Source organism: Falco peregrinus, chromosome 16 (assembly GCF_023634155.1).
Source record: "Falco peregrinus isolate bFalPer1 chromosome 16, bFalPer1.pri, whole genome shotgun sequence".
Taxonomy (NCBI): Eukaryota; Metazoa; Chordata; class Aves; order Falconiformes; family Falconidae; genus Falco; species Falco peregrinus.
Genome location: NC_073736.1, coordinates 1,485,596 through 1,508,351, shown reverse-complemented (window position 1 = coordinate 1,508,351; position 22,756 = coordinate 1,485,596). Strand labels below are relative to the sequence as shown.

The 22,756-nt window shown below is 42.6% G+C and overlaps 1 protein-coding gene across 5 annotated transcripts in view; it reads left to right on the top strand.

The window, feature by feature from the left end:
* PPP1R12B (protein phosphatase 1 regulatory subunit 12B) overlaps nucleotides 1-22,756 on the top strand; it is a 128,009-nt gene that overhangs the window by 32,530 nt on the left and 72,723 nt on the right. For all 5 annotated transcript variants that reach the window (XM_055820035.1, XM_055820036.1, XM_055820034.1 and 2 more), the window contains exons 2-9: nucleotides 4,300-4,430; nucleotides 6,492-6,610; nucleotides 9,889-10,048; nucleotides 12,483-12,627; nucleotides 14,235-14,309; nucleotides 16,617-16,696; nucleotides 17,265-17,410; nucleotides 21,732-21,841. In XM_055820035.1, coding sequence (XP_055676010.1) covers nucleotides 4,324-4,430; nucleotides 6,492-6,610; nucleotides 9,889-10,048; nucleotides 12,483-12,627; nucleotides 14,235-14,309; nucleotides 16,617-16,696; nucleotides 17,265-17,410; nucleotides 21,732-21,841 — 942 coding nt within the window. In that variant the 5' untranslated portion in view covers nucleotides 4,300-4,323. The remainder of the gene's footprint in view (nucleotides 1-4,299; nucleotides 4,431-6,491; nucleotides 6,611-9,888; nucleotides 10,049-12,482; nucleotides 12,628-14,234; nucleotides 14,310-16,616; nucleotides 16,697-17,264; nucleotides 17,411-21,731; nucleotides 21,842-22,756) is intronic.

The following is a 22,756-nucleotide window of genomic DNA, read 5'->3' as shown; positions in this document are numbered from 1 at the left end:
TCCTACATGCGTAACCAAGCAGCTGAGGGTTAGCAGTGCTGAAAATTGAAAGAATTGAGCCTGTCTGTGTATGCGTTTTTCTTTATGCAAATCTCTAAGGGTGATTTAGGAGACGGAGTGTTTCCTCACACTAAATAACTACCCACTGAAAAGGCAATGTTAATTTTCAACCAACTTTTTTTTTTTCTTACTTTCTTTCCTCCCTCTGGGGGTTGGAGGGGCAGGTGTCTGCTTTGTAATATTGCTGTCCAATGTAGTTACTCTTACAACGTTCCCAAGGAATGCTGTATCAAATAAAAGAGAAGAACTTCGCATAGCAATAGATCCTCTCGGGTTTCTAAACTTATCCACTCTCTTAAATTTAAGGTTAGAGGATTAATAGTACTTAATGGAGGACACATCTACCCCGTTTACTTCCTCTTTGTCCTCTTCTCCTTCCTCCAGTAACCTCAGGTAACCCATTTTGCTTAGCCAGGAGATGAACTTTACCCTCCGAATCTCAGGGAATGTGTTTCTTATGTGGTGTTTTGCAGCGCTCAGCTTTGGCAGATACACACAATAAAACACGCAGCAGAGATTTTCTGCAGGGGTATTACCAGTCAGGGCTCTCAAAAATTTTAGGTGTGCAAGTGTGTGCCCTGAATGCTTCTGAACAGTGGGAATTTCTGTTCTTTGTAGCTCTGTAAAATGATGTCATGTATGTAACTACTAATATCATTAATGTGTGCGCAAGTGTGAATTCTGTGATAACATGCAAGTCTTACTCAGTTGATACTTAATATATTGCAGCCCCTAAAAGCTACCATTTAATCTGTTACAATTTTTATACGTGTTTTCTAAAGTTCTTAAATTTAGAAGTTCTTTAGAAATTAACATTTTTACTCATTATCCTAGTTGCTGGCCTCATAATTATTGCTCTAAGGTGTGTTAAATATGTCATAGCATGTTAAGATACAAGCAGTGTATTCTTTTAGGGTGTCTTGACTAAAAAAAGATACGAATAATCCTATGCCTGATAGTTTCTTACATGTGGCAATGATGAGATTTTCAGAGCTGAGCAGGGGTTATCCAGTACCTCTGTTTGTCAAATGCCATTTCCTGAAACTCCTTCTCCACCTCACTTTTTAAAATCTTGGCCAATATGATTAGTATTATATAATATGATGAAAAATGCAAAAAACCCTTGCATTTTGACATTTGAGGCAGGCAAGAAGCCATACCTTCTAGTGTTAATGCAGCCTCAAGTAATTAAAATAACCCTGTTCATGTTACCCAGCTCTGCTAATTTTTGTTCTTTTGTGTCACTAACTAATACTCAAATAAATATTTGCCGAACAGCGTCACATTGCTTGATCACATAACTTGAACAGCAGTTTTTATGATACACAGGTGGTGAAGGGTGGAGTGAGGGTGATTTTTCTTAAAGAACACAATGCTGCTCCAGTAAGGGCTTAGTACACCTTTGCGACTGACTTTATCTTCATGGCAAATGCAAACAGCAGGATGAAATGTGTTACGGTTCCCTTGGGGAAGTGAGCGAATGCCTGCTGTTGTCAGCACCCATGTAGCTTTGTCACTTTGTCATCGTTTTATCTCTTCAGAAGCCAGGCGAGTCAAATTACTGGAGACTTCTGTGTAGGAACAGGTGGGCTTTGATCCCATTATCCCTTCTGTTTCTAGCATGCATTCCATAGGAACTACGCGAGACAGGGACCAGCGGAACAACAAGGCCAATAACAGGCAGAAATTTAGAAGGGGGGCGGGTGGTGTCTTTCATGCATTTAAACAGATACTTGATTTTAGAAATTTTAGAGTCCAGTGTATCCAGTGGCTTGAGCAAGAACTGGTCTTTTCTCTTGGCCAGTTCCCAGTATGTGCAGATGTAGTGGGTGTATTTGGGTGGTTTAAATGATAAACAGTGTAAATACAGTTCTCCATCAGATAGGTACAAAGCTCACAATATAGAGCCGTTCTTCAGTCTAAATTTAGATTTACACTCAAACTGCAGGTAATACTTAAACAAATACATCAGAGCAGTAAGTATGTACAGGCATGAAACATCCACCTTGCTGCTTTGTCAGAGCCATGCTGATAAAATTCTTCTTTGAATGCTTTAGTCAGCCAGAAATGATTCTGCTCAAAAGAAACCACGGCATGGGTGAACTTCTCTTGGCTATTCTTGGAGCAATACACTTTTAGATGAAGTCAGTTTTATTTAAAAAGTGATATGTAATGGTTGTGTTCCCAGGTAAATGTAAATAACTCATCATTAAGATTGTAAGTAATTTATTTGAGTTGTGGGGGCAGAAAACTTGAAGTGTATTGCCGTAAATATGGGTGGCAATAAAATAGACATTAGCTCCTGAGTTTTGTGGCTTCAGACTTGAATTCAGTGTGATACTCTTCAGTCCCCAAGTTTTTGGGAGTTTTTGGGGATTGTTGGTTGGTTTTTCTTTCAGTCCTGTTGCCTGAAATAATCCAAGGGAAGTTCCCCAGAGCTGGGTGTACAGGATGGAGCTGTTTCGTGCCTGAGGGTAGGAGAGTGTTGATGTGCTGAGCAGGGTGATGGAGCCAACCCGGGGCAGTCTCATCCATTTCTGGGTTTGGAGCAGTCCCTGAAGTAAACTATTGCTAGAATTATGCTTGTGCTTTTCTGGCAAAGGTTAAGGTAAACCAGTCTAAAAGAAGGGCAGGAAACATGCTAAAACTGCAGCGTGGGCTCAGTCAGGACTTGGGTGCTTGAGTCTCCTCCTGGGGCGACCTTTCCTAGTGCCATAGGCGTACCCTGTGTCCTCTTGTGTTTGCCAAGTAACTCTGCTAGGAGTTAGTTTTCTGGAGGAGGGTTCCTTAGAGATTTAGAGGCTAGTCTTTTGCATGACTGCTTGTCAGTGAAGCAAATGTAGGATTGCGGGGTGAAAGCCTAGTTTAGGGTTTGCAGTTGCAGGAGAAATAGCAAGAGCTGGATATCCTGGTGTAGGACATGTCTCTCCTTTGAAATAAGCTATGCAGCATAGATGAGCGTGTTAGATACTATAGGATTGTCTCTCTTTAGTGGGGGTGTTGGGTAGAGAAAATTTCCTTGTTTTCATTACTTGCCAGGATAGGAACGGATAGTCAGTGTCGCTTGTTTTAGAGGAACGATCATCTGGAAGTCATCTGACTGCCGTAACTGATAGATGTGCCCACATCAAGCTATGCAGAACGATTGAGTGCTGAGATTTTGGAGGAATTTCAACCAAGCTGATTCCCCCTCTAGTAATGAGGAACTCTGTTTCTCCCTGTAGCTGGACACGCAGTAAAAGACAGTCCTTTCACCTCCTGGTCATGCTTGGTGCCTCTCAGCTGAGGCACATGCATTTGGACGTATGTATTAAATTGCCAGCTCATCCTTAAATAGCAGCCTCCAGTGAACTGTAAATGCAATGCAGAACGTGCTGTAGCCAGGAATGTGAGGAAGGAGGAATTCCACCCAACAGAACTGCTGAGACTTGAAAATCTAGCTAGGTTTTCTTCTGGCAACTTCAAAGCTAGCAGGTCTCTGTAAATGCAGGCTCTAGAATTAATACAGCAGCTAATAAAGGGTTGTCATACTCTTCAATAGCTCACAGGGTCTGTGGAGCTAACAGGGAAAGTTGTGCTTGGTTATACTCAGGAAAATTAATAGATACTGCTGAATAAAGAAGTTATTAACATCTCTAAAATTCTACCCTTGGTATGGTCACATCTTCTGTAAAGGGCAACATCCAGTACACAGTCTGCTTTAGTCAGGCTTCTTGAGCTCGTGTTTTCCCTGCTCATCCCTACCACTATCATTATCTCATTTCATTCATTGTTATGATGTTATTTCATTGACATTTTGAGGGAGCAACATAATCTAAATAAATACATAGCTTGTCTGGCTTAGAGGAATTTGATGCCATACCTAAAACTAATACAGCTATATCATTTTACCGTGCGTCCTCACTCCAGGGAGAAAAGTGTGGGAGAGAGGAAGGAAACAGATCAATTGGTGAGAAGTAAAGTTTGAATAAATTTAGAGGTTGTCCACCTGGGGACTCTGAATTACAATTAATTTTTGAAAGTTCTGAAATTATTTTAGTTCATAAATTCATGCTACCTTAAATTTTAAGGTGTGCTAGCTCATAGAGTAGGAAATTCAGCCCAGGAATTACCTGCTAACAATATACTGCAAGTGGAGGTTGTACACTTGATGTAACACCGATACTTGCTTGATTTTTTCCTTCTTTTTCTCTTCAATCCTTCCCTCCCCTGGATGTAACCCCTCCTCTTCTCCCTCAGGCCTGTATAGATGAGAACCTGGACATGGTGAAGTTCCTTGTAGAGAATGGAGCCAATGTGAACCAGCAAGATAACGAGGGCTGGACCCCTCTTCACGCGGTGGCATCGTGTGGCTATCTGAACATAGCAGAGTGAGTGAGTTTCAGGCTGTTCTGGGTATTTATAACACTTTCGATGTCTTCCTCTTCAGAGCAGGAACCCAGGCAATTGGTGCTGAGACTTACACAACATCTTGAGAAGCAATGCTGAAAATAGATGCATTTCTCCTGTTACTGAATTCTTAATTTGTGAGGATTAAGGTGGAGCCTGCAACTGGTTGCCTTTTGCTGATCCTATTACAGTGACTTATGATTCATTAGATACTTGGCTAAAATGCCGAGCAAAAGGGAAACCCGACAGCCGCCGGGCAGGCACACCAACACAGAGACGTGTAACGAAGCATGGCACTGCTGTCTTTGCTGTGCACTTCCGACAGCAGGGAGCCCCTGTAGAATTTTAAGTGTTACCTAAGAGCGATTTGGGATTTTATTCCTCCAACCAAAAAGAATTCTGTCTCTGTACAAAATGTGTGTTAGTGCAGTTACATCCATATAGCCGTTCTGGTGTAAACCCCAAACAGGAGATGTATGGCCTACGGTGGAACAGTTCAGAGGGGGACTGCACCAGTGCTCACCCTTGTGCTGAGGCTTTGCAAAGCAACTGCCTTTTCTCGCTGTGGACAGCCCTGTGCCAGCAGTACTGCAGCTGTGTGGAGGCTTGAGCGAGAGAAATGCAATGGTCTGGGCTCCACAGTCACCAGCAGCATTGTTTCTTTTTCCTCGAATTCAGATCTTCTGTTTCTGTTTCTTGCATACTGTCTGACAAAAGATAATTAGGCAGAAGTAACTGCTTGTTACTTAACCCACTTACAACTGGAGCATTTTCTTATATTTTTTTGTTTTGTTTACCACACAAGATACTGGGCTCAGTTTGGGCACAACCAGGTGAAATTCTGTGGCCTGCCATAAAGAGGTTAGGTAGTCTAGTGACTACAAACATAAAATACATATGAAAGAAAAGACAGTGAATATAGCAGAGTTCTGTCCAGTAGATGTTCAAGGCAAAGCAGTAACCTGCTATAAGTGACTCGCAACAAAGACTTGACTCTTCTTGGCACAGTTTCTGATTCCAGGGTTTGAAATAACATTCTGCACCTGATCTGAGCGTTCATTATGTTCACAAAGGACTAATAGTCTGTCCCAGAGAAGATACTGATACCAGACTACTTGTGCACCGACAGATTGCTCTGAGAGTTTGAGAGTTGCTCAGATATAGGACCTGGAGTGCCAGAATAACTGGAACCAAACAATAGGCAAACATAAATGGTAATTTCCCAACTGAAATAATTTTTCTGAGAACAAGGCTGTGTTATAGGTTAGAAGAATAATGGGAAAAAATAGTATTTCTCCAGATAGTCCTCTACAATATCTTCTAACAAAATCTAAAAAATTTCTGTGGCTTATTTATTTCTGCATGTTGTACTCCTCCTGGAACAATTCTGAACTCTTTGGACAATCCTTTATTGGTTTGGGTTTCTTTCTTCCCAAATACTAGTTCTTCATATGAAAGATATTATTATTCTTTACTAGTCATACCATGCTTATGTATTCAGTCCACCACAGCTACCAAAAAGTAACCAAAATTTGAATACTGATAACTGTTTCTCAAAGCCGTTGAAAATAAACTTTAAAACTAAGCAGCCTCACCCTCCTAGATCTCTAAAAGAATTCTACTGGTTACATGATGTACCAGCCAAAGAAGACATCGGTTGTTCTTGAATTAATTTTTGGTATTGTTGTAAAAATAAGAATTAAAAAACTGATGATAGCTTGGCTTATCCTTTTTTTAATTATTATTATTTCATTTTTTTTAAAAAAGTATAATCAATTAGATCAGTGCAAGAACTAGGGGTATTTGCATAAGTACAGAGAAACAAAAGCTATGAGCCAGTGACCAGGGACCTTGCATTTTACAATGAACTTTTTTAGTCTAGCAATTTGGTAAGAATAAGGTACTTATTTGGAATTGCCAAATGAGTAATGATTTTGAATGAGAAAGCCAAATATTTAATTCTGCTACTTGATTTACTGTATAAGTTGCACTGAAGCCTGCATGCAAGGTCTAACATGTTGGTATGGGTCTCGTTCCCGTAGGTACTTAATTAGTCATGGAGCCAATGTGGCTGCTGTGAACAGTGAAGGTGAAGTCCCATCTGACATCGCGGAGGAAGCAGCCATGAAGGACCTGCTCCTGGAACAAGTAAAGAAACAAGGTAAATCAGTAGTGGGGTTGAGTATGTGAGACTTAGACCACTCAGACTCTCTGTAAGAAAATTCCGTGGGCTTACTGTGTATGGGTGAAGAGATCTGAAATCTGGCCGAGGAAGCAGCAGACAAGTATTCCACCAGCCCAGGTTGCTCCCAGCCCCGTCCAGCTTGGCCTTGAACTTCCAGGGATGGGGCACCCACAGCTGCTCTGGGCAGCCTGTGCCAGCGCCTCGCCACCCTCAGTGAAAAATTTATTTATAATATCTAATCTAAATGTACCCTCTTCAAACTGAAAGCCGTTCCTCCTTGTCCTGTCAACATGTCCTTGTAAAAGTCTCTCTCCAGCTTTCTTGTCAGCCTCTTTAGCTACTGGAAGGCTGCTACAAAGTCTCCTCGGAGCCTTTTCCAGGCTGAACAATCCCAACTCTCTCAGCTTGTCTTCATAGGAGAAGTGCTCCAGCCCCCTGATCATCGTCATGGCCTCCTCTGGACTCGCTCCAACAGGTCCATGTCCTTCTTCTGTTGAGGGCCTCAGAGGTGGATGCCATACTGCAGGTGGGGTCTCACAAGAATGGAGCAGAGGGCAAGAATCCCCTCCCTCAACCTGCTGGCCATGCTTCTTGTAATGCAGCCCAGGATATGGTTGGCTTTCTGGACTGCAAGCGCACAGTCAGGTCACATTGAGCTTCTCATGCACCAGCACCCCCGAGTCCTTCTCTGCAGGGCTGCTCTCAGCCCATTAATCCATTCCCTGCCCAACCTGTATTAGTACTTAGGATTGCCCCCACCCATGCGCAGGACATTGCACTTGGCCTTGTTGAACTCCATGAGGTTTGCACAAGCCAACCTCTCAGGCCTGTCAGGGTTGCTCTGGATGGCATCCCTCCCCTCCAGCGTGTTGATAGCACCACACAGCTTGGTGTTGTCAGCAGACTTGCTGAGAGTGCTCTCAATCCTGCTGTCCATGTGGCCGACAAAGCTGTTAAACAGTGCCGGTCCCAATACCAGCCCCTGAGGAACCATTTATCACTGGTCTTCACTTGGACATCAAGTCACTGACTCTTTGAGTGTGACTATCCAGCAAATTCCTTATCCACTGAGTGGTCCACCCATCAGATCCATGCCTCTCTAGTTTACAGACAAGGATGTCATGTGGGACAGTGCCAGAAGCTTTGCACAAGTCCAGGTCGATGACATCAGTTGCTCTTCCTGCATCCACCAACGCTGTAACCCTGTCACAGAAAGCCACCAGATTTTTCAGGTCTGATTTTCCCTTAGTGAAGCCACGTTGGCTGTCACCAATCACCTCTTTATTTTTCATGTGTCTTAGCATAGTTTTCAGGAGGATCTACTCCATATTCTTGCTGGGCACAGAGGTGGGACTGACTGGTAGTTCCCCGGGTCGTCTTTTTTCCCTTTTTAAAAATGGGGATTACATTTCCCCTTTTCTGGTCAGTGGGATCTTCACCGGACTGCCACATGTTCTTAAATATGATCAATAGTGGCTTAGCCACCTTATCTGCCAGTTCCCTTAGGACCCGCAGATGCATCTCGTCAGGTCCCGTGGACTTGTGCACCTTCAGATTCCTTGGATGGTCTTGAACCTGACCGTGGTAATAACATGGTTAAAGCCTTGCAGGACATTAAGGCAGTAATTCTGCCTCAGCTGCAGATATTTTGCCTGACACTTCTTTGGATTCTGCTTGGCTTTTTCATTGATTCACCACATTAGCAGCATCCTGCTAAGATGCCCTGAAACAACCATCTGTCTCCACCGAGAAGCTTCCCGTTGACACAATTTAAAAGGATCGTAACTGCTGGAGTGAACTGCTGGTATGAACTTTAAATAAGCGTCCATCCAGCCCTGTAGCCTGTCTTCAATGGTAGCTATAAGTAGATGCCTTCTGCGAACTGTAGCAACAGGACACGTGTGTACGATTCCCCTCCCAAACGTTTTCCCAGCTCCAGTTGCTGTGCTTCAAGGAATTCCTGAGCCAGATGGGCTTTCTGTATACTCATGAATCCCCCATGGCTTTCTGTTTCATGAACTTGTGCAGTCCTTTTTGGGAACTCCTGGCGTGTATAGCATTATGTTTAATAACTGCAAATTTGTCCAATTTGTTCTGAAGCCAGTTGTATTTCAAACCTTTGCAACATCCTGCAATAGTGAGTTTCAGAATTCTGACTGAGTTGATAAATGTTTTCTTTTGTTCTGTTTTAAACTTAATTGCCCATAATTTGGTTGGAAATCATTTCATACTTATTCTGAAATACCTAATCCATAGGGGTCAGTTGCTCTTCACCACCTTTCTTGATTTTTGAGATTTGTCATCTTACCCTTCATATTTTTTCCTGAGTCAGCGAGCTCTAGTCTGGTTAGTCTTACATGGAGTTGTATTGTACTTCTGATTGATATATTGTCCTTACATGACCTGGTTATCATAAAAAGTCCACTTATGAAAACAATTGACGCAGCCCACCAGCCAGAGCCACCCAGCCTCTCCATATCATAGCAGTTGTTTCCTAGGATGGGAAACTCATCCCTCTTGTTATCAGAAACCCCCATAGTCCGTATCTCTGTCATACCAGATGTGTGTACTGATGAACTTACTTCACTTGACTTCATCTAAAGCAGATCTCGTAAGCCATCAGAGTAGATTTTTTTTGGCCTTCTAGCCCCAAAGTGATTTAGAACTGTGTTTTGTCAGAATCTGGTGGTTTGCTGCTCAGCAAAAATTAAAGATTTCTTTCAGCAAGGCTGGCAGGAGTGGCGGTGGTGCAATACAGATCTGTGTATGTGTAGCTTGCAGATTGTGCTGAATTTTGAGTGAGCATACAGGTGGGGTCATGCTGCTCTTGCAGGAGATGTCTTAGGATCATCTCTTCACATCTTCACTGTAGATTATATCACTATAGTTTAATACAGTTTGTTAAGCTGCTTTTCATTACTTTATTTCAGTCTAGGACACTGCATCTTCAGAACACAGTCCTTCCACCCATAGTTTGCAGTTGAGCCTAGTAGTTAGTTTGGCTGGTTTGCAACCAGTGGCTCAACTTTCAGATTTTTGAAGTCAGACAGCTTTTCAAGTCTCTGTCAGTGATGCAGGAGTTCTCCCAGCTTCTAGAAGATGCTTCTGCTGGTACTTTTATTTTTTTGTGTGTGAGTGTGGAATATTACAAATAGTTTACTAGTACTGTATAGCAAATGAAACATAGGGTAGGTTTAACAAGTACATGAGATCTTTTGCTTGATAATCTCTTCTTCTGTGCTTCACCCTCTTAGGTGTAGACCTCGACCTGGCAAGAAAAGAAGAGGAGCAGCAAATGCTACAGGATGCCCGACAGTGGCTGAACAGTGGGAGAATTGAAGATACAAAGCAGCCTCGAACAGGTGCCACGGCTCTTCATGTTGCTGCAGCAAAGGGCTATTCTGAAGTCATGAGGTAGGAGCTCCTTTCCAGGGCTGATGCGTTGAATTAAGGCTGATTTTCATAAGGAACATGTCTAGCTTTATAGTTTAGAGAAATCTGTTTCATACTGAGATTTTCAGGCTGCTGTTTCTCAAGAGGCTTTGTAGATTTATGTGCCCAGCCGTAGTGGTTCACCTAGAAATACACAGGGACTGGAAGATTCCCTTTCATACTTCTAGGCCTCTAAAGTGTTGTTAGGTTTTCAAAGAGTGAGACATAAATGAGAAGGTTCAATTTTCACTATTGGAGTAACAGATTTAGGAGTAGGAAGTTAAACAGTATTAGGAGATAAAAGTATAATTTCAGCCTACAAAGCGCCAATACATGCTGCATGACAATCACAAACACCCCAACACCTTACGCGACCATTCTAGTGGAAAAACAGTGTCCACCCCTATCTCACTGTGCCCTGCTCCTTAATGCTACTGCTGCAGCAGCCACCAGCCGTGACAGAGGGATTCCTGTAAGTAACAGTTCTGCATCTACTGGTCTGGCACTAACAAGCTTATTATGAACATAAACTTGCCAGATGTAGTGTTTCCTGGCAATAAAGCATTTAATTTTTTTACTAGTAAGGTCAAATCAGGGTTTCCAACAATAAAGCTTTTTTCTCTGTTCTTTATGTATAGGTGGAGCTGCCCTTGAACATCAGCAAGGTTCCTTTATCGCCCACATTAAAATCCTTCCTGAAAGTGTTCATCTATCATGATCCTTAATTTCATATTTTTGTGTGGCATGACTTGTCGTGTAAGAGCTGTTACCTATCAAGCTCTATTTTGCTGTTCTCCATGTTCCCTATTTGTATTCATTCATTAGAACTTATAATTGAGTTATAAGCTGTCTGTGCTTGTACCGTGCCCAAGAACAGTAATCTAACACAGCTTATGTGGATAGAAATGTAATATCCCCTGAATTTGAGGTGTTGGTCCTGTGGACTTTCAGCGGAGTGTTGTATATCAACAACCCTCAGTGAAGGCTGCGTTCACCGTTTGCAGGGTGACTTGGTTCTGGACAGCTACTCCTTGGCATTGATTGTTGTAATGATAAACAGATCTCATGGAAAGCTGACATTGTTTCAATCTTGTGTATTTTATGGCCACCCTGTAAGTTCAAATACAAAGCTTCAGTGACTTTAAACCAAAGGGGCTGGAAGCCAGGAGCTAGCTAACTCTCAAATGAGATGTGGAATTTGTCTGTGACCTTGAGTCTTTTAGCAGCTATGTTCCTTCCTTTTGCCATCTGGAAAATCAACATAAAGTCAGCACCTAATTTAAAATTTCTTTCACAGAGAAGCACACTGCTGCAATAGTATGACTATGCTTTATTTAGCACAGTACCATGTTGGTGTAAAGCTGCAGAAGTTTCAAAGCCGTTGGTGCCGTTCGAGGGTTGTGCGTGATTTCCCTTGTGCTGCAGAAGGGTGGCTCTGGGTGGTGGAATTTCCCATGATGGAAATTTTCAGTAGTAGTTTTACTGGACTCACAGAATTCCGCTGGGATCTTCTTCAATATTTAAACACCTTGGATAACAGTCAGTTTTGTTACATGAGCCGCCCAGTACTTTCATCTGATCACTGGTGTACCAGTGTGCATATGTCTCTGAAGCTTCAGGTGACAACTGACTCTCTTCTGTTTGTTTTGGTTTTAAATATTGAAGCTCCAGATGCTACGAAACGCTAGCGCTCGGGTCTGCTTGAGAAGGGAGTGGGTGGAAGGTACACAGCAGTAAATGTAGTGCAAGGGTCTTCCTAAGCAGGTTCGCTTGGGCAAGATTTACTTTAACTGTGCAAGGACTAGTTTGCAAAAATGCTTTTTTGGTTGCTTAACCCAAATGTGGGTTGCTTAACTTACAAATTTCACATCTATCAATCACAGTAACGTTGTTGCTTGTTACCTGGCAGCCCTACTGGCATCATCTCCTTCTGGACGGTTCCTACAGGGTGGCTTTGTTCTCTGGTAGAACCAAGACTCGGCTCCAGTTACCAAATGTCTCCCCATGCCAGGTGCTGTGCTTGGCTCCTTGTTAGGAGGTGACAGTCTGCAGGGACACCTTGTTTGCTCAGTGCCTGAGTGAGTCTGCTGGGTTTCATGCATTGGCGTTCAGACTGGGCCACCGATGCCAGGTTGGAAATGAAGGTGTTCTCCCAGTTTAGAGCAGGCTGAAAGGGATCCTGACCAGTTAGACGCATTCCAGCAGGTTTTACAGTGAAGTCACTTCTCATTTACTGCCCTATTCTGTTACAGCTGCAAGCACGTTGAGTGGGGTCTTGCTTGGGTGAATAAACAAGTTAAGGAACCACTAGCTTATTGTGAACCGTACTGCCTACTCTGTGGCTCACAGTGTGAACTCTTCCGTGTCGAGAAGTCCTTCTGGAGTGGGCAGAAATCAATATTGCTTCTTTCCTCAGGCTTTTGATCCAGGCTGGGTTTAATTTGAATGTCCAGGACAATGACGGCTGGACTCCACTCCATGCTGCTGCACACTGGGGAGTGAAGGAGGCTTGCTCCATCCTGGCTGAGGCACTGTGCGATATGGACGTCAGGAACAAGCTGGTTAGTACACACAGATGTTTGCACAACTTATGCAATGTATTTTATAGCCAGATGAATATCAGCTTTATTGCCTGCCACTTGATCCAACGCCATGACAAAGTTACACGGTGAGCAGCTCTCCTAGCACATGCACTGGAGCATTTAAAATCATCAGAAAATAAAGAATCTTGACTTGAAGGAAGGCAGAAAAGGTTTTAAGTATTACTGGAAAAGATCAGTGGTTAAATTTTAGGACAAAGATTGTAAGGAAGGACAGAGGCTACTGTGTTTTCCTGTTTTAGTGTAATCCTGACGAATTAACAACAAAATAAACAGTCTGGGAGTGCAAAATAATATGCTATTATTAAGGTGTAGGGCACTGAGAACCCTTGAGAAACCGGCAGCTTTAAACCTTCCTGTTCTACTACATTGGTTATAAAAAGGGAAATCAAAAAATTGACTCAGATTTGTGAGAAATGACTAAGAAAAATAGGATGGAAGGACAAAAAAGAAAAGGAGAAAAAAGAAATTCTTCCATCCTAATAGTCGGAAGTTTTTTCTTGAAGACCCCGTGGATTTTCAAGAGCTGCTGTGTGCTTGTTCAGGGTTGTTTCTGCCTTCCCCTCCCTGCTGCGATGTCCAGGCAGCACCTGTGAGACGCTTCCCGCTGGAGCGGTCTTGTGGGCTCTGTCGCACCGCGGCTGCTTCTTGGGAGGAAATTAGGTTGTATGTGTTTGGAACAGCACGGGGGAATGCCAGTAGGCAACATCATTTGATGAGAGAAATGTGGCACTATTTATTTAAGTGCATCTGCCGGCACTGGAAATCAATGTGAAAGAAACGGCTGAGAAGGAGCCGTTTTAGTGTGGTGAGCTCTTTGGCATCCGAAATACAGGGAATCTTTTATGTGTTAAGGTGCTTTTCCACAGTGTTCAGAATGTGTGTGGGTTTAGTGTTACACCAGACTTGAAAAGAAACAGGCAGAGTTGTCTTTGCTGCATTACCTGCTCTTCCCAGTCAAGGATTGTTGCCTTGCTAGGTCCCGTGGCCAGGGCAGCCTCTATTTGTTTGATCCCTAGCCGTTGGGTTTCATTAGGTGTTGTTAATTAAATGGTTATTACAGCTTTAGTTATGGTGAAAATGTAACTGATTTCTTGTTTTGTGCCACAAAGCAATTTTTCTGGTTTGTTTTATTTTGTAAATGCCCGTGCATGTGGAAATGGCTCCCAGATTTTTTGCCCTGCTGAGGACTGGCAGCCTTTGGTGGGGTTCAAGTACATGATGATACGGTACAACAGGTTGATCCCATTCCTTCTCAGTGCAAGAGTGTCCTTTTTACAGACTTGGAAAGTCAAATCTATCGCTCCTGGCTGTTAGATCTTAGCAGGTGCCGTCAGGGAACTGCACTTCCATGGCTAGGGCTGCTCAGACTGTGGATTGAGTTGTAAAACTACCACCGGTGTCGCATGGCTTTCCCTCCTCTGGAGTGAAACAGGGTGTGCTACTCAGCGTTTGGGGGGGAGGATGTGGAGCATGATCCCTGCTGTTCTTCGCTGGTAAATAGTGCTTTTCTGAATGTTAGTGCTGTGCCATATTGGGTATGCTCTTGTCTTCTCTTATCGCATCAGGGCCAGACGCCGTTCGACGTGGCTGATGAGGGACTAGTTGAGCATTTAGAAATGCTGCAGAAGAAACAGACTGTGGTGAGTTTTTGGCAGATCATTTTCCACCTCTCCAATTACCTTTTCACACACGGGTGTTCTCTAAGACATATGGTGTCAACAGACGCAGGAAGCTGAGGCCCAGCTATTTTTTTTTTTCTGTGTTAGTCATTTGGAATCTTTAATTACAACAATGTTTTTAATAGCTAGAAATCTAGAAAACTGGATGACTTCACCGAGAAGGTCAGTAGTGTGCTGACTTGCAGATTTATGTGAACTGGTAAGGAATGTATAGTTCATCTTTGGAATGATTATTCTGCAGTTGCTTTTGTTAGCTGGCAAGCTTTCTAGCATCAAACTGCTCTTTTCTTAATGAATGATTACCCAAGTCAACTCTGTGTTGCATCTAAGGAAATATGCTGTCAGTGTTGAGAAAGAGGTCTGTTACCATGTCTGCCTTTCTTACAATAGGGAGACTTTTGATTGAGTGAGAAGAAATTATAAACTTCAGGGAATTGTGGATCAAAAAAATTGGTGATTTCAAAACCATATTAAGTTGCAATTTCATAGTGCAATGGAGATATTGGAAGGGATTATAAGGAGACAGTTGGCATAAAAAAGGAGAACAGGAATATATCTTGATCAAAGTAAAGCCAGTTGTCAAGTCAGAAAGTTGGTTTTGGATTGCATTTTTTCCTATTTCATCTGGTCTACTAAAAAAAACCCCACAAAACAAAAAAAAACCCCCAAAAAACAACAACAACAAAAAAACCCAAAAAACAAACCCAAAAAACAAACACCACGACCCCAAACCAACTTCTTTAAAAAAAATAAAAATCAGTATAATTTAAAACATTGGATTCAGAAACAGACATAATGAGAACACTGCTGATAAAACCCAGTAAAGTATTTTGAAGAACTGACAATGTGGGTGGTAGAACTCAAGCTCTGATCATAACACAGCTGCTCTTGTCCTTAAATAGCATCCTTAACATTCGCAGAAACTTTTTAAAAATTAATCAGCTTCTCCCTAAATGAGGTGTTGATAAATACTATCTGTGGTTGTATTCTGGATTTCCTCCTGTCTCACTACACCAGGATGCTGCAGATCACTGCACTCCTCAGAAGAAAAGAAAAAGCAAAACAATGAGAAGAATTTTTGGGGATGGGTGCTAACCCATTTTTAGGCCTGCTTCACAGGGGCTGGCAACCCCCTTGTTCTCTATATAGCAGCACTACATAAAGGCCTTTTCCGTGTGTTAAATTAGTGCAGCAAGCTATAGTAGAACTGGGAAGAAGAGAAGAATCCAGATTTTATCACACTTTTTTTTAGTGGATATGATTTTTTAATGGAAAGGCCATTTCATCATGTGTGTTTATCATATTTATCACTTAAAATAGAAAACTTACATTTGCTAAGAATAAAGTAGGCAGTTCTACAGCATTTCTCCAAGTACATTATTTTGCTTTCAAAATGGCTCTCAAATCAGAGGTGTTTTTTTCTTAAATCTAAAGCTTGTAGCGGAACAATATGCCATCCTTGCTAAAAGATTTGCTGCGGTTATTGGAGAGGATGTTGTTTGCTGGAAGCAACTCATTTGATTTGGGTGTGGATGTTTTTCCCAGTCTCTGAATTACCTGTGAATGGAGCAGGCTGTTTCCTGCACTTCCCAGCTGTGCTCCAGCAGTTTGTTCGGATTAACAACAGGCTGTACCCCAATTTTTGGCTCTTTGCTGGACTCTGTTTTGTCCATCACTGGTGACAAAATTAGTATTGCTTCTTCTGGGCAGAATCTGTCAGTTGCCATGGTGATCACAGGTGTTCTTGTGCGATGGCTTAATGCTGCCATTTGAGGGATGTAGGAGGTGACCCATCCTGGTAGGAGATCCATTGGTCACCTCTATGGGGCACACCTGGATGCCTGCCTCTGAGAGCCAGTACATAATAGCTACAAAGGCAGCAAAGTTTTAACTGAATCTAGCCTGATTTCACAGGTGTACAACCACCTGCAGAGAGACCTCCAGCACCGTGCCTGCGTGTGCCGCTGCAGGGCAGTACGGTGGCATCAAGCTGTGATGCTGGGTCTTGGCCGGGGCTGCTGCAAACTTCCCTGAAGGTTTTATTAAACTGCAGCTTGAGTCTTGAGGACATGCTGGGTGTGTGGCTGTGCCCTTATAGAGCTCCAGTCCAAGGCATCCAGTGCTCTTGGCTCATTAAACAAATCGGCAGTATTTTTCGTCTAATGAGGCTGGGATGACCTTATGCTGTGGTAATTACTGGTTTGTGCTGAGGTGGCTTGTTAAGATGTCTCTTCATTCTCTCTCCAATCTTCATGGACTTCTTGACAGTTGCGAAGTGAGAAGGAGACGAGGAATAAGCTAATCGAAGCGGACATGAACGGCAAGCCTCAGAGCGGACTCTTCACCAAGTACGTCTCTCCCCTCCGTTTTGAAAAGCAGCTGCACAGAGTGACAGGAGACCAGCTTCGTCTGTTAGCAGCCAGCTGGCCTCAGCTGGTTTAAAAAAAAAAGTTCATTGCCGTTCCTCTTCATTTCATGGTTTCTGTAACATTTGAGATCTCTCAAATACAATTTTAGCTGTTTCTAACATACCTGCTGAATGGTTGAAAAGGGACTTAGGTCAGTGCTTGGTCCCCCAGCTTCTGCTCAGTGTCAGTTTGACCTTTGGGCTGAGAACTGCACCTCTGCAGCCTCGCCGAGCCGGGCAGTGTGGCTGCTGGGTCGTGCTGCGCTGGGAAAAGAGAGACCGCATGTTTTGGGATCGAGAAATGCTTGCAAATTTAGGAAATGTGAGACTGGTGTTGGAATCCATGGCAAATGGGCAGTGCTGGAAGTGCTGGGATGTTGAGTCTGTAGATGGATTTTGTTCATTTGCTTGTTCTATATGTAGCAAATCATGTCTGTGTGTTCCTGAGAAGTAGAACTCAGAAATAACTTGCTTGACTGGCAGGCCTTTAAAATTTCTGTATCTTGCAGCAAAGAGAAGATTCTTTATGAGGAAGACACGCTGAAGTCCATGGAAACGGAGGAAGAGAACAAGGATTCTAGCAGTTCTAGTTCTGAAGAAGAGGAAGAAGCTGAAGAAGATGAAGTTTCAGAATCAGATACTGAAAAGGAGTCAGGTAAGACTTACTACTGTCTTGGATTTGATGATTAGCCTAGCAATATTAGGGGACCAGTTTGAGAGCTGCTTTTTTGCCTATTTTTTTTTTTTTTTATCTTAGCTGTTAAAGACAGCCTGAAAGCCTTACTTCCAGTGTTTATGTATAGAATATGGAGAAAGAATTCTGTAGCTAGTGTACTAAAAAAGCTGATCTAAATGCTGACTCGCAGGTCAACATAAGTTTTCCCAAAAAAAGCTGTGGGTAGTATTTTAATTTCTACTTCCAGCTGACTTGAATTTGAGATAACACATTGTTCACAGGTTATTCTTAAACAGCAGGCTTTTTTTTCTTGTTAGCCAATTTCAGGATGAATACTTCAGTTACTGCAAGATGGTAGAAAAGCAATTGAACATGTAGGAAGGTAACAGCCTGTTGTATTTGGATCAGATAAATGAAATTAAGGGCTGAAGCTATTTTGTATAATTATAGAGATGAGGAACTTTTTTTTCTGACTGTGATGTATAGTGATCTATAATAATTGCAAAACATAGTGGAAAATAAGGATTAAGTACATTGAGTCACATTAGCCTTTACATTATAGCATATTGCTGGCATCCTACTCCCATTTTCTCCCATAATTTCTATGGCTTCCTTAATTAGTTTAAACAGCATATATGTGCAGCACAGAAATTTTAAATAAAGATACTGAACTTTACAGTAAGCCAAGACTTATATAATATTTCTGCAGAGATGGATCTTGGACTATGATGTATTTAATGGTTAAGCTACTTTTAACAGCAGCTTACTTGGCCTATATATACCTGTGTACTAATAAGTAAGTGCTTGCAAAGAAGTGTAGTTTAAAGTTTTGTTCTGCTTCATCTGCCAGTAAAATTGTCACCTGTGTTCTAATTGTATCAATTACAACATTTATCACAGTATGAGAGGTGTTGAAAATCCTGGCTGGCCTTTGTAGTTACAAAAGCTCTTTGGGTATGACAGTAACAGGGTGAAATAATCTTTTGGCTTTTAAATCAAGCAGATGTAGTGGAGTCGTCAGTGGTAGAAAAGTCATGCAGAAGAAGTCACATTTCTTTGCTCCGTAAGTCAGGGTTTAAGTAGAGAGCAGCCCGGTATAGCTGTGTGCCAGTCCTCGCAAATGTGTTAGGAGCTTGACGCAAATGCCCCTAACGAGCAGCGGAGCTCGGCAGTGTTCAGCTGATGCAGGAACAGCACGAGAACCCTCAGCAGGGTGAGGGCTACTGCACGCAGCACTAGATCTGGTGTAAAGCCAGAGCAGGTATTTCTACTGAGTTAATTCACTGAGCAAAGGCCATTATAATAATCTATTTCAAACCACTAAAGCTAAAACAAATTGAAGACAGAAAGCATTCAAGTAATGCTTAAGCATCGGGCTCCAGGCTTTGTTACCTGGGCTCTCCCCTCCTGGAGAGCTTATTGTTCCTTTGAGGAACTTCAGTCAGAACTGAGACCCCACCTTGTAAACTTCTCAAATCTCTAATGAAATGAACGTGAACTGGCCCAGCTTGGATGTAGGCATAGCTGTCAGTTCTTGCCTCTGTGAATGGGGTGCGCATTTCTGGTATTCTTTTCAAAACAAGATTCATGAGATAACAGCATCAGCCCACATGTTATAGGAGGACTCCAAAGATAAGTAGGGATGAAAAGAGCTTTTCATAGAAAATTATAAATGTCACAGTATTATTAGTTTCCAAGACAGTCTTAAGAACAAATATGTTTTATTATCTGCTAGACATTTGAATTGGTTGGATGGATACAACAGGCATGTTTTTGAAAAACATGGAAATGTTTTCCTTATTCCTCTTCGTTTTCTTCTGAGATTGAATACTCACATAGCTTTGTAATTCTGAGCAATGCTGGACAAATAGAAGACGACTGTTCTCAAGTGTTCAAAGTCCAGATGAAGGGAAAAAAAAAAAGCCCAAATATTGTTATCAGTGATCTTTTGAAACCAAAAAATTTTAACTCCTTTGGTAACTGAGCATAAGGCAGAACAAAGTAGAAGCTGGCAGTAGGATACAGAAATTTATTTTGAGGTATGTTTTGAGGGGTCTCAGGTTGCGATACATTTGTTGAATTTGCAGAGACTGTGGGAGGAGAAGAAATTTGAAGAGGTAAGCAGTGACATTGCTGGAGTGCTTCAGAGAGTACCATGTTTCTTACAGTCTGTAAGAAATGTGTGTTCTTCAAAGGAAGCTAAGTACATTAATGCGGCTTTATTTATCTTGAGGACAGTTAAAAATTTGGCATTGGGTTCTCTATAAACAAGAGAAAGATCAGTATAAAATTCTGTGGTCATTACCTGTGCTGGTAACTATTGTAGTACATAATTATTGTGAATTAAAGTAGGTTAGGGAAGCTTTTAATGGGGTTTTTTCCAGTGGTGGATTTTTTTTTTGTGGAACACCCCCACCCCACCCCCAAGAAAAACCCAACAACAAACCCTTAAGAAAAATTATATTTATGCCAAATTAGAGAACTAAATTTTTAATCTTCCCAAGTTTGTTTTGGGGAGAGTGAACTAATCTTCAGTAGTTTCCCGTGATTGGAATTCGTAATGTTCATTGCTGAAATTTTAATAAAGTGAAACGTGGGCTCCTCTCCTAAAGACAGCAGTGCCTGTGGTCATGCAATCTCGCACGTTGCTGGTACAAGGTACTTTTGCCTGTCCTGCAAGTGACTCCTTTTGGTCACATTGCTCACAGTTAGAGTTCTTTCCAGCCTGTCATTACCGCTTAAGCTTGTGCCCTTGTAATTAGGCTTGACCTTAAAAGCTGACCTCTGTAGTATAAGCTTCCAGAACACGCTACCAGTTGCCGTGTAGCCCAGCCTGTAAAGCCTGCTGGCTGTCGGGTCAGGTCTGCTCTGCCCCCCTGCAAGGCTGAGGGTTCTCCTGCGTTCTGCAGGCTTCACCCTCCAGAAATCAGCAAGCGGCAGGCATGTCATGTGTGGTCTGTATGCTTTTCCGTGGGCTGCTGTGTGCCAGGTCAGGCCTGCAAGAAGTGGGTAGCCTGCCCCTTCCTAAAAGGGCTGTTTGAAAGTGCAAGAAATGAAATACTCTGTTCAGATGACTTCAGTGGAAGTTCTGAGGTAACACAAAGAGAGGGAAAGGTGGCTGAGACTTCAGTATCACTCAACCTTCCTAGGGGAGAGACACTTTATCTCTTTAATTCTGGATCTGTTAGTCCTGTTATTTTTAGATGTTTCTCTTGGCTTGCTCTTTTCTGTTTTCTATGTCCTTTGAATCCTGTTTTCTAGGAGCCAGAACGTTTGTTTCAGAAAAAACGATTTTCATGCTCCAAGGTGCCATCCTCACAGACACTCTATACCAAACTGCTTTTTATGTGTAGTAGAAGATCTTTATTCACTGCACTTATGTCATTTGCCAGTACTGTTTGGGTGCTTACACTTAAAATGACTTTGTTTTTTCAAAAACATGACTGTGTGAGGCACTCATAGCTGTGAGTAGAAAACATTGTTTTGTTGGTGTAGGTACATCGTTTCTCAGGCACGTTGCATGTGGCTGTTTGGTAAATAGTGTATCTTACAGCCCTGTGCACTCCTGGCAATTGAACCTGTTGCCTGAGACACAGTTTCTGCTTAGTCTCCCCCGGTAATGCCTGGTGGATTTTCTTATGTCAAGCATGGTGCATAGATACAAAAAAAATTTAATACTGGATGATTGCACTTGTCTAACAAGGGAGCCAGCTGTGAGCTTTGATGGGGCTTGCTTAGCTTGCTTTGAGCCCTGTTAAGGATTTTTGTTGGGTTTCAGTTCTAGTTTCTTGTAGAAAAACAGATTTTGCTGTAGAAGACCAGAAATTCTGTCCACCAGCACAACCAACTGCAGCAGAACTGTGCAGTGAGATCCACCGCCCAGCACAGCGGGGCCATGGGCTGTGATGCCTGCCCGTGCACTGCAGGAGCAGCATGTTCTGCTCTGCTTCCCCCACGTTTTACAAGGGAAGAACAATCCCTGAGAGGAAGCAAAATTGTGAATAAACAAAGAATCTGTTTGTCTTCCTTAAGGTGCTTTCTGCAAAGATTTTGCTTGCCTGTGAGGATGAAGTTCAAAAGCTTTGCCTGGCAAATGTATCCATCGTGTTCTTCAGTGAGGGGAAAGCTTCCTTGCGGAAAGCCCTGGTTAGCCCGGGCACTGGGGGCAGCTTTATGATCTAAGGTTTACTCAGGTCACAGCAACGCAGAACTGGAGTTTAGCACACGCTGTGCTTGTAAAGAAGGGCCTTGGAAGTGCAATACTGAAACACTTGGTTTCTCTTCTTCTTTAAAATTGTAGAAAGGAAGGAAGAGCCCTTTGCCAACCACTCCAGCCATGACACCAGGCCTAGCATCACCGAGCAAATACCACCACCCGAGCCCAACTCCTTCACTGCATCTGCCAGAAGAGTAAGTGAATTTGGAATCAATGGGGACTCCAACAGTGCTTGAAAGCAGTAGGTTTTACTGGGAAATTGATGTTCTGGAACCATTTTCCAGAGGAGTTGCACGACCTGAATTTAGGAAAGCGTGATACTATGCAATTTTGATAAAGACACTGTGTTAACAACAGTAGAGGACCGGCATAAAGGAGGATGTTTGTATGATAAAGTTCCTCTTGAATCTCTTACCCTCCGAAGCAAATTGCACTGTTTGCAGGAGAAACCCTGCTTATCGCAAGTGCTTTGTGTTGCTGTCGGCTCTGAGGTAGCCGATGCCGATCTCTTACCGGTAGGAGATCATCCACCGAAGCTGGTTCCTGCTGATACATCAGCAGGGAATTTGGCATCATCATCTAAAGTGCCTCTGACTTGCCAGACTCAGTCGATTCAGTGGCATGTTGTTAGAGCCCAGTAAGCAGAGAGGATAAAGTCTGCATCTGACTAGACAGCTAGGCTATGAAAGCTTTTTAAAGGTGAAGTAGAGTTACTGAAATCTTATCTGAATTCTCCAGCTCTCGCGTCACTCAGCTAGATGGCACCAGGAGACTCCATTCTGCTGGGGACTGGTATCTTACACTTCTGGTTTCTTTTTGCACCAGAATATGGAGAACAGCTGTACAATGCAGGCACCTTGCTGAAGTCTGAAGCACCGGGTACCTGTTAGAGGGAAGATATTTCTTGCTGGGTCACAATTTTTTATTTTTGACATGCTACTAAGTCTTAACAACTTGTCCAGATCTAATGCAATAGAGTTCCTCTGGATGTTGTTCAATTCAGGCTGGCTGAGCAGGGGAAGTATTAAAGGTAGAAGGTTACTGGGAAGTGTGAGCTTCAGTTAACCTTTTCCCAGCTGCAGAGTACTGTTCACACTCACTGGAGCTGT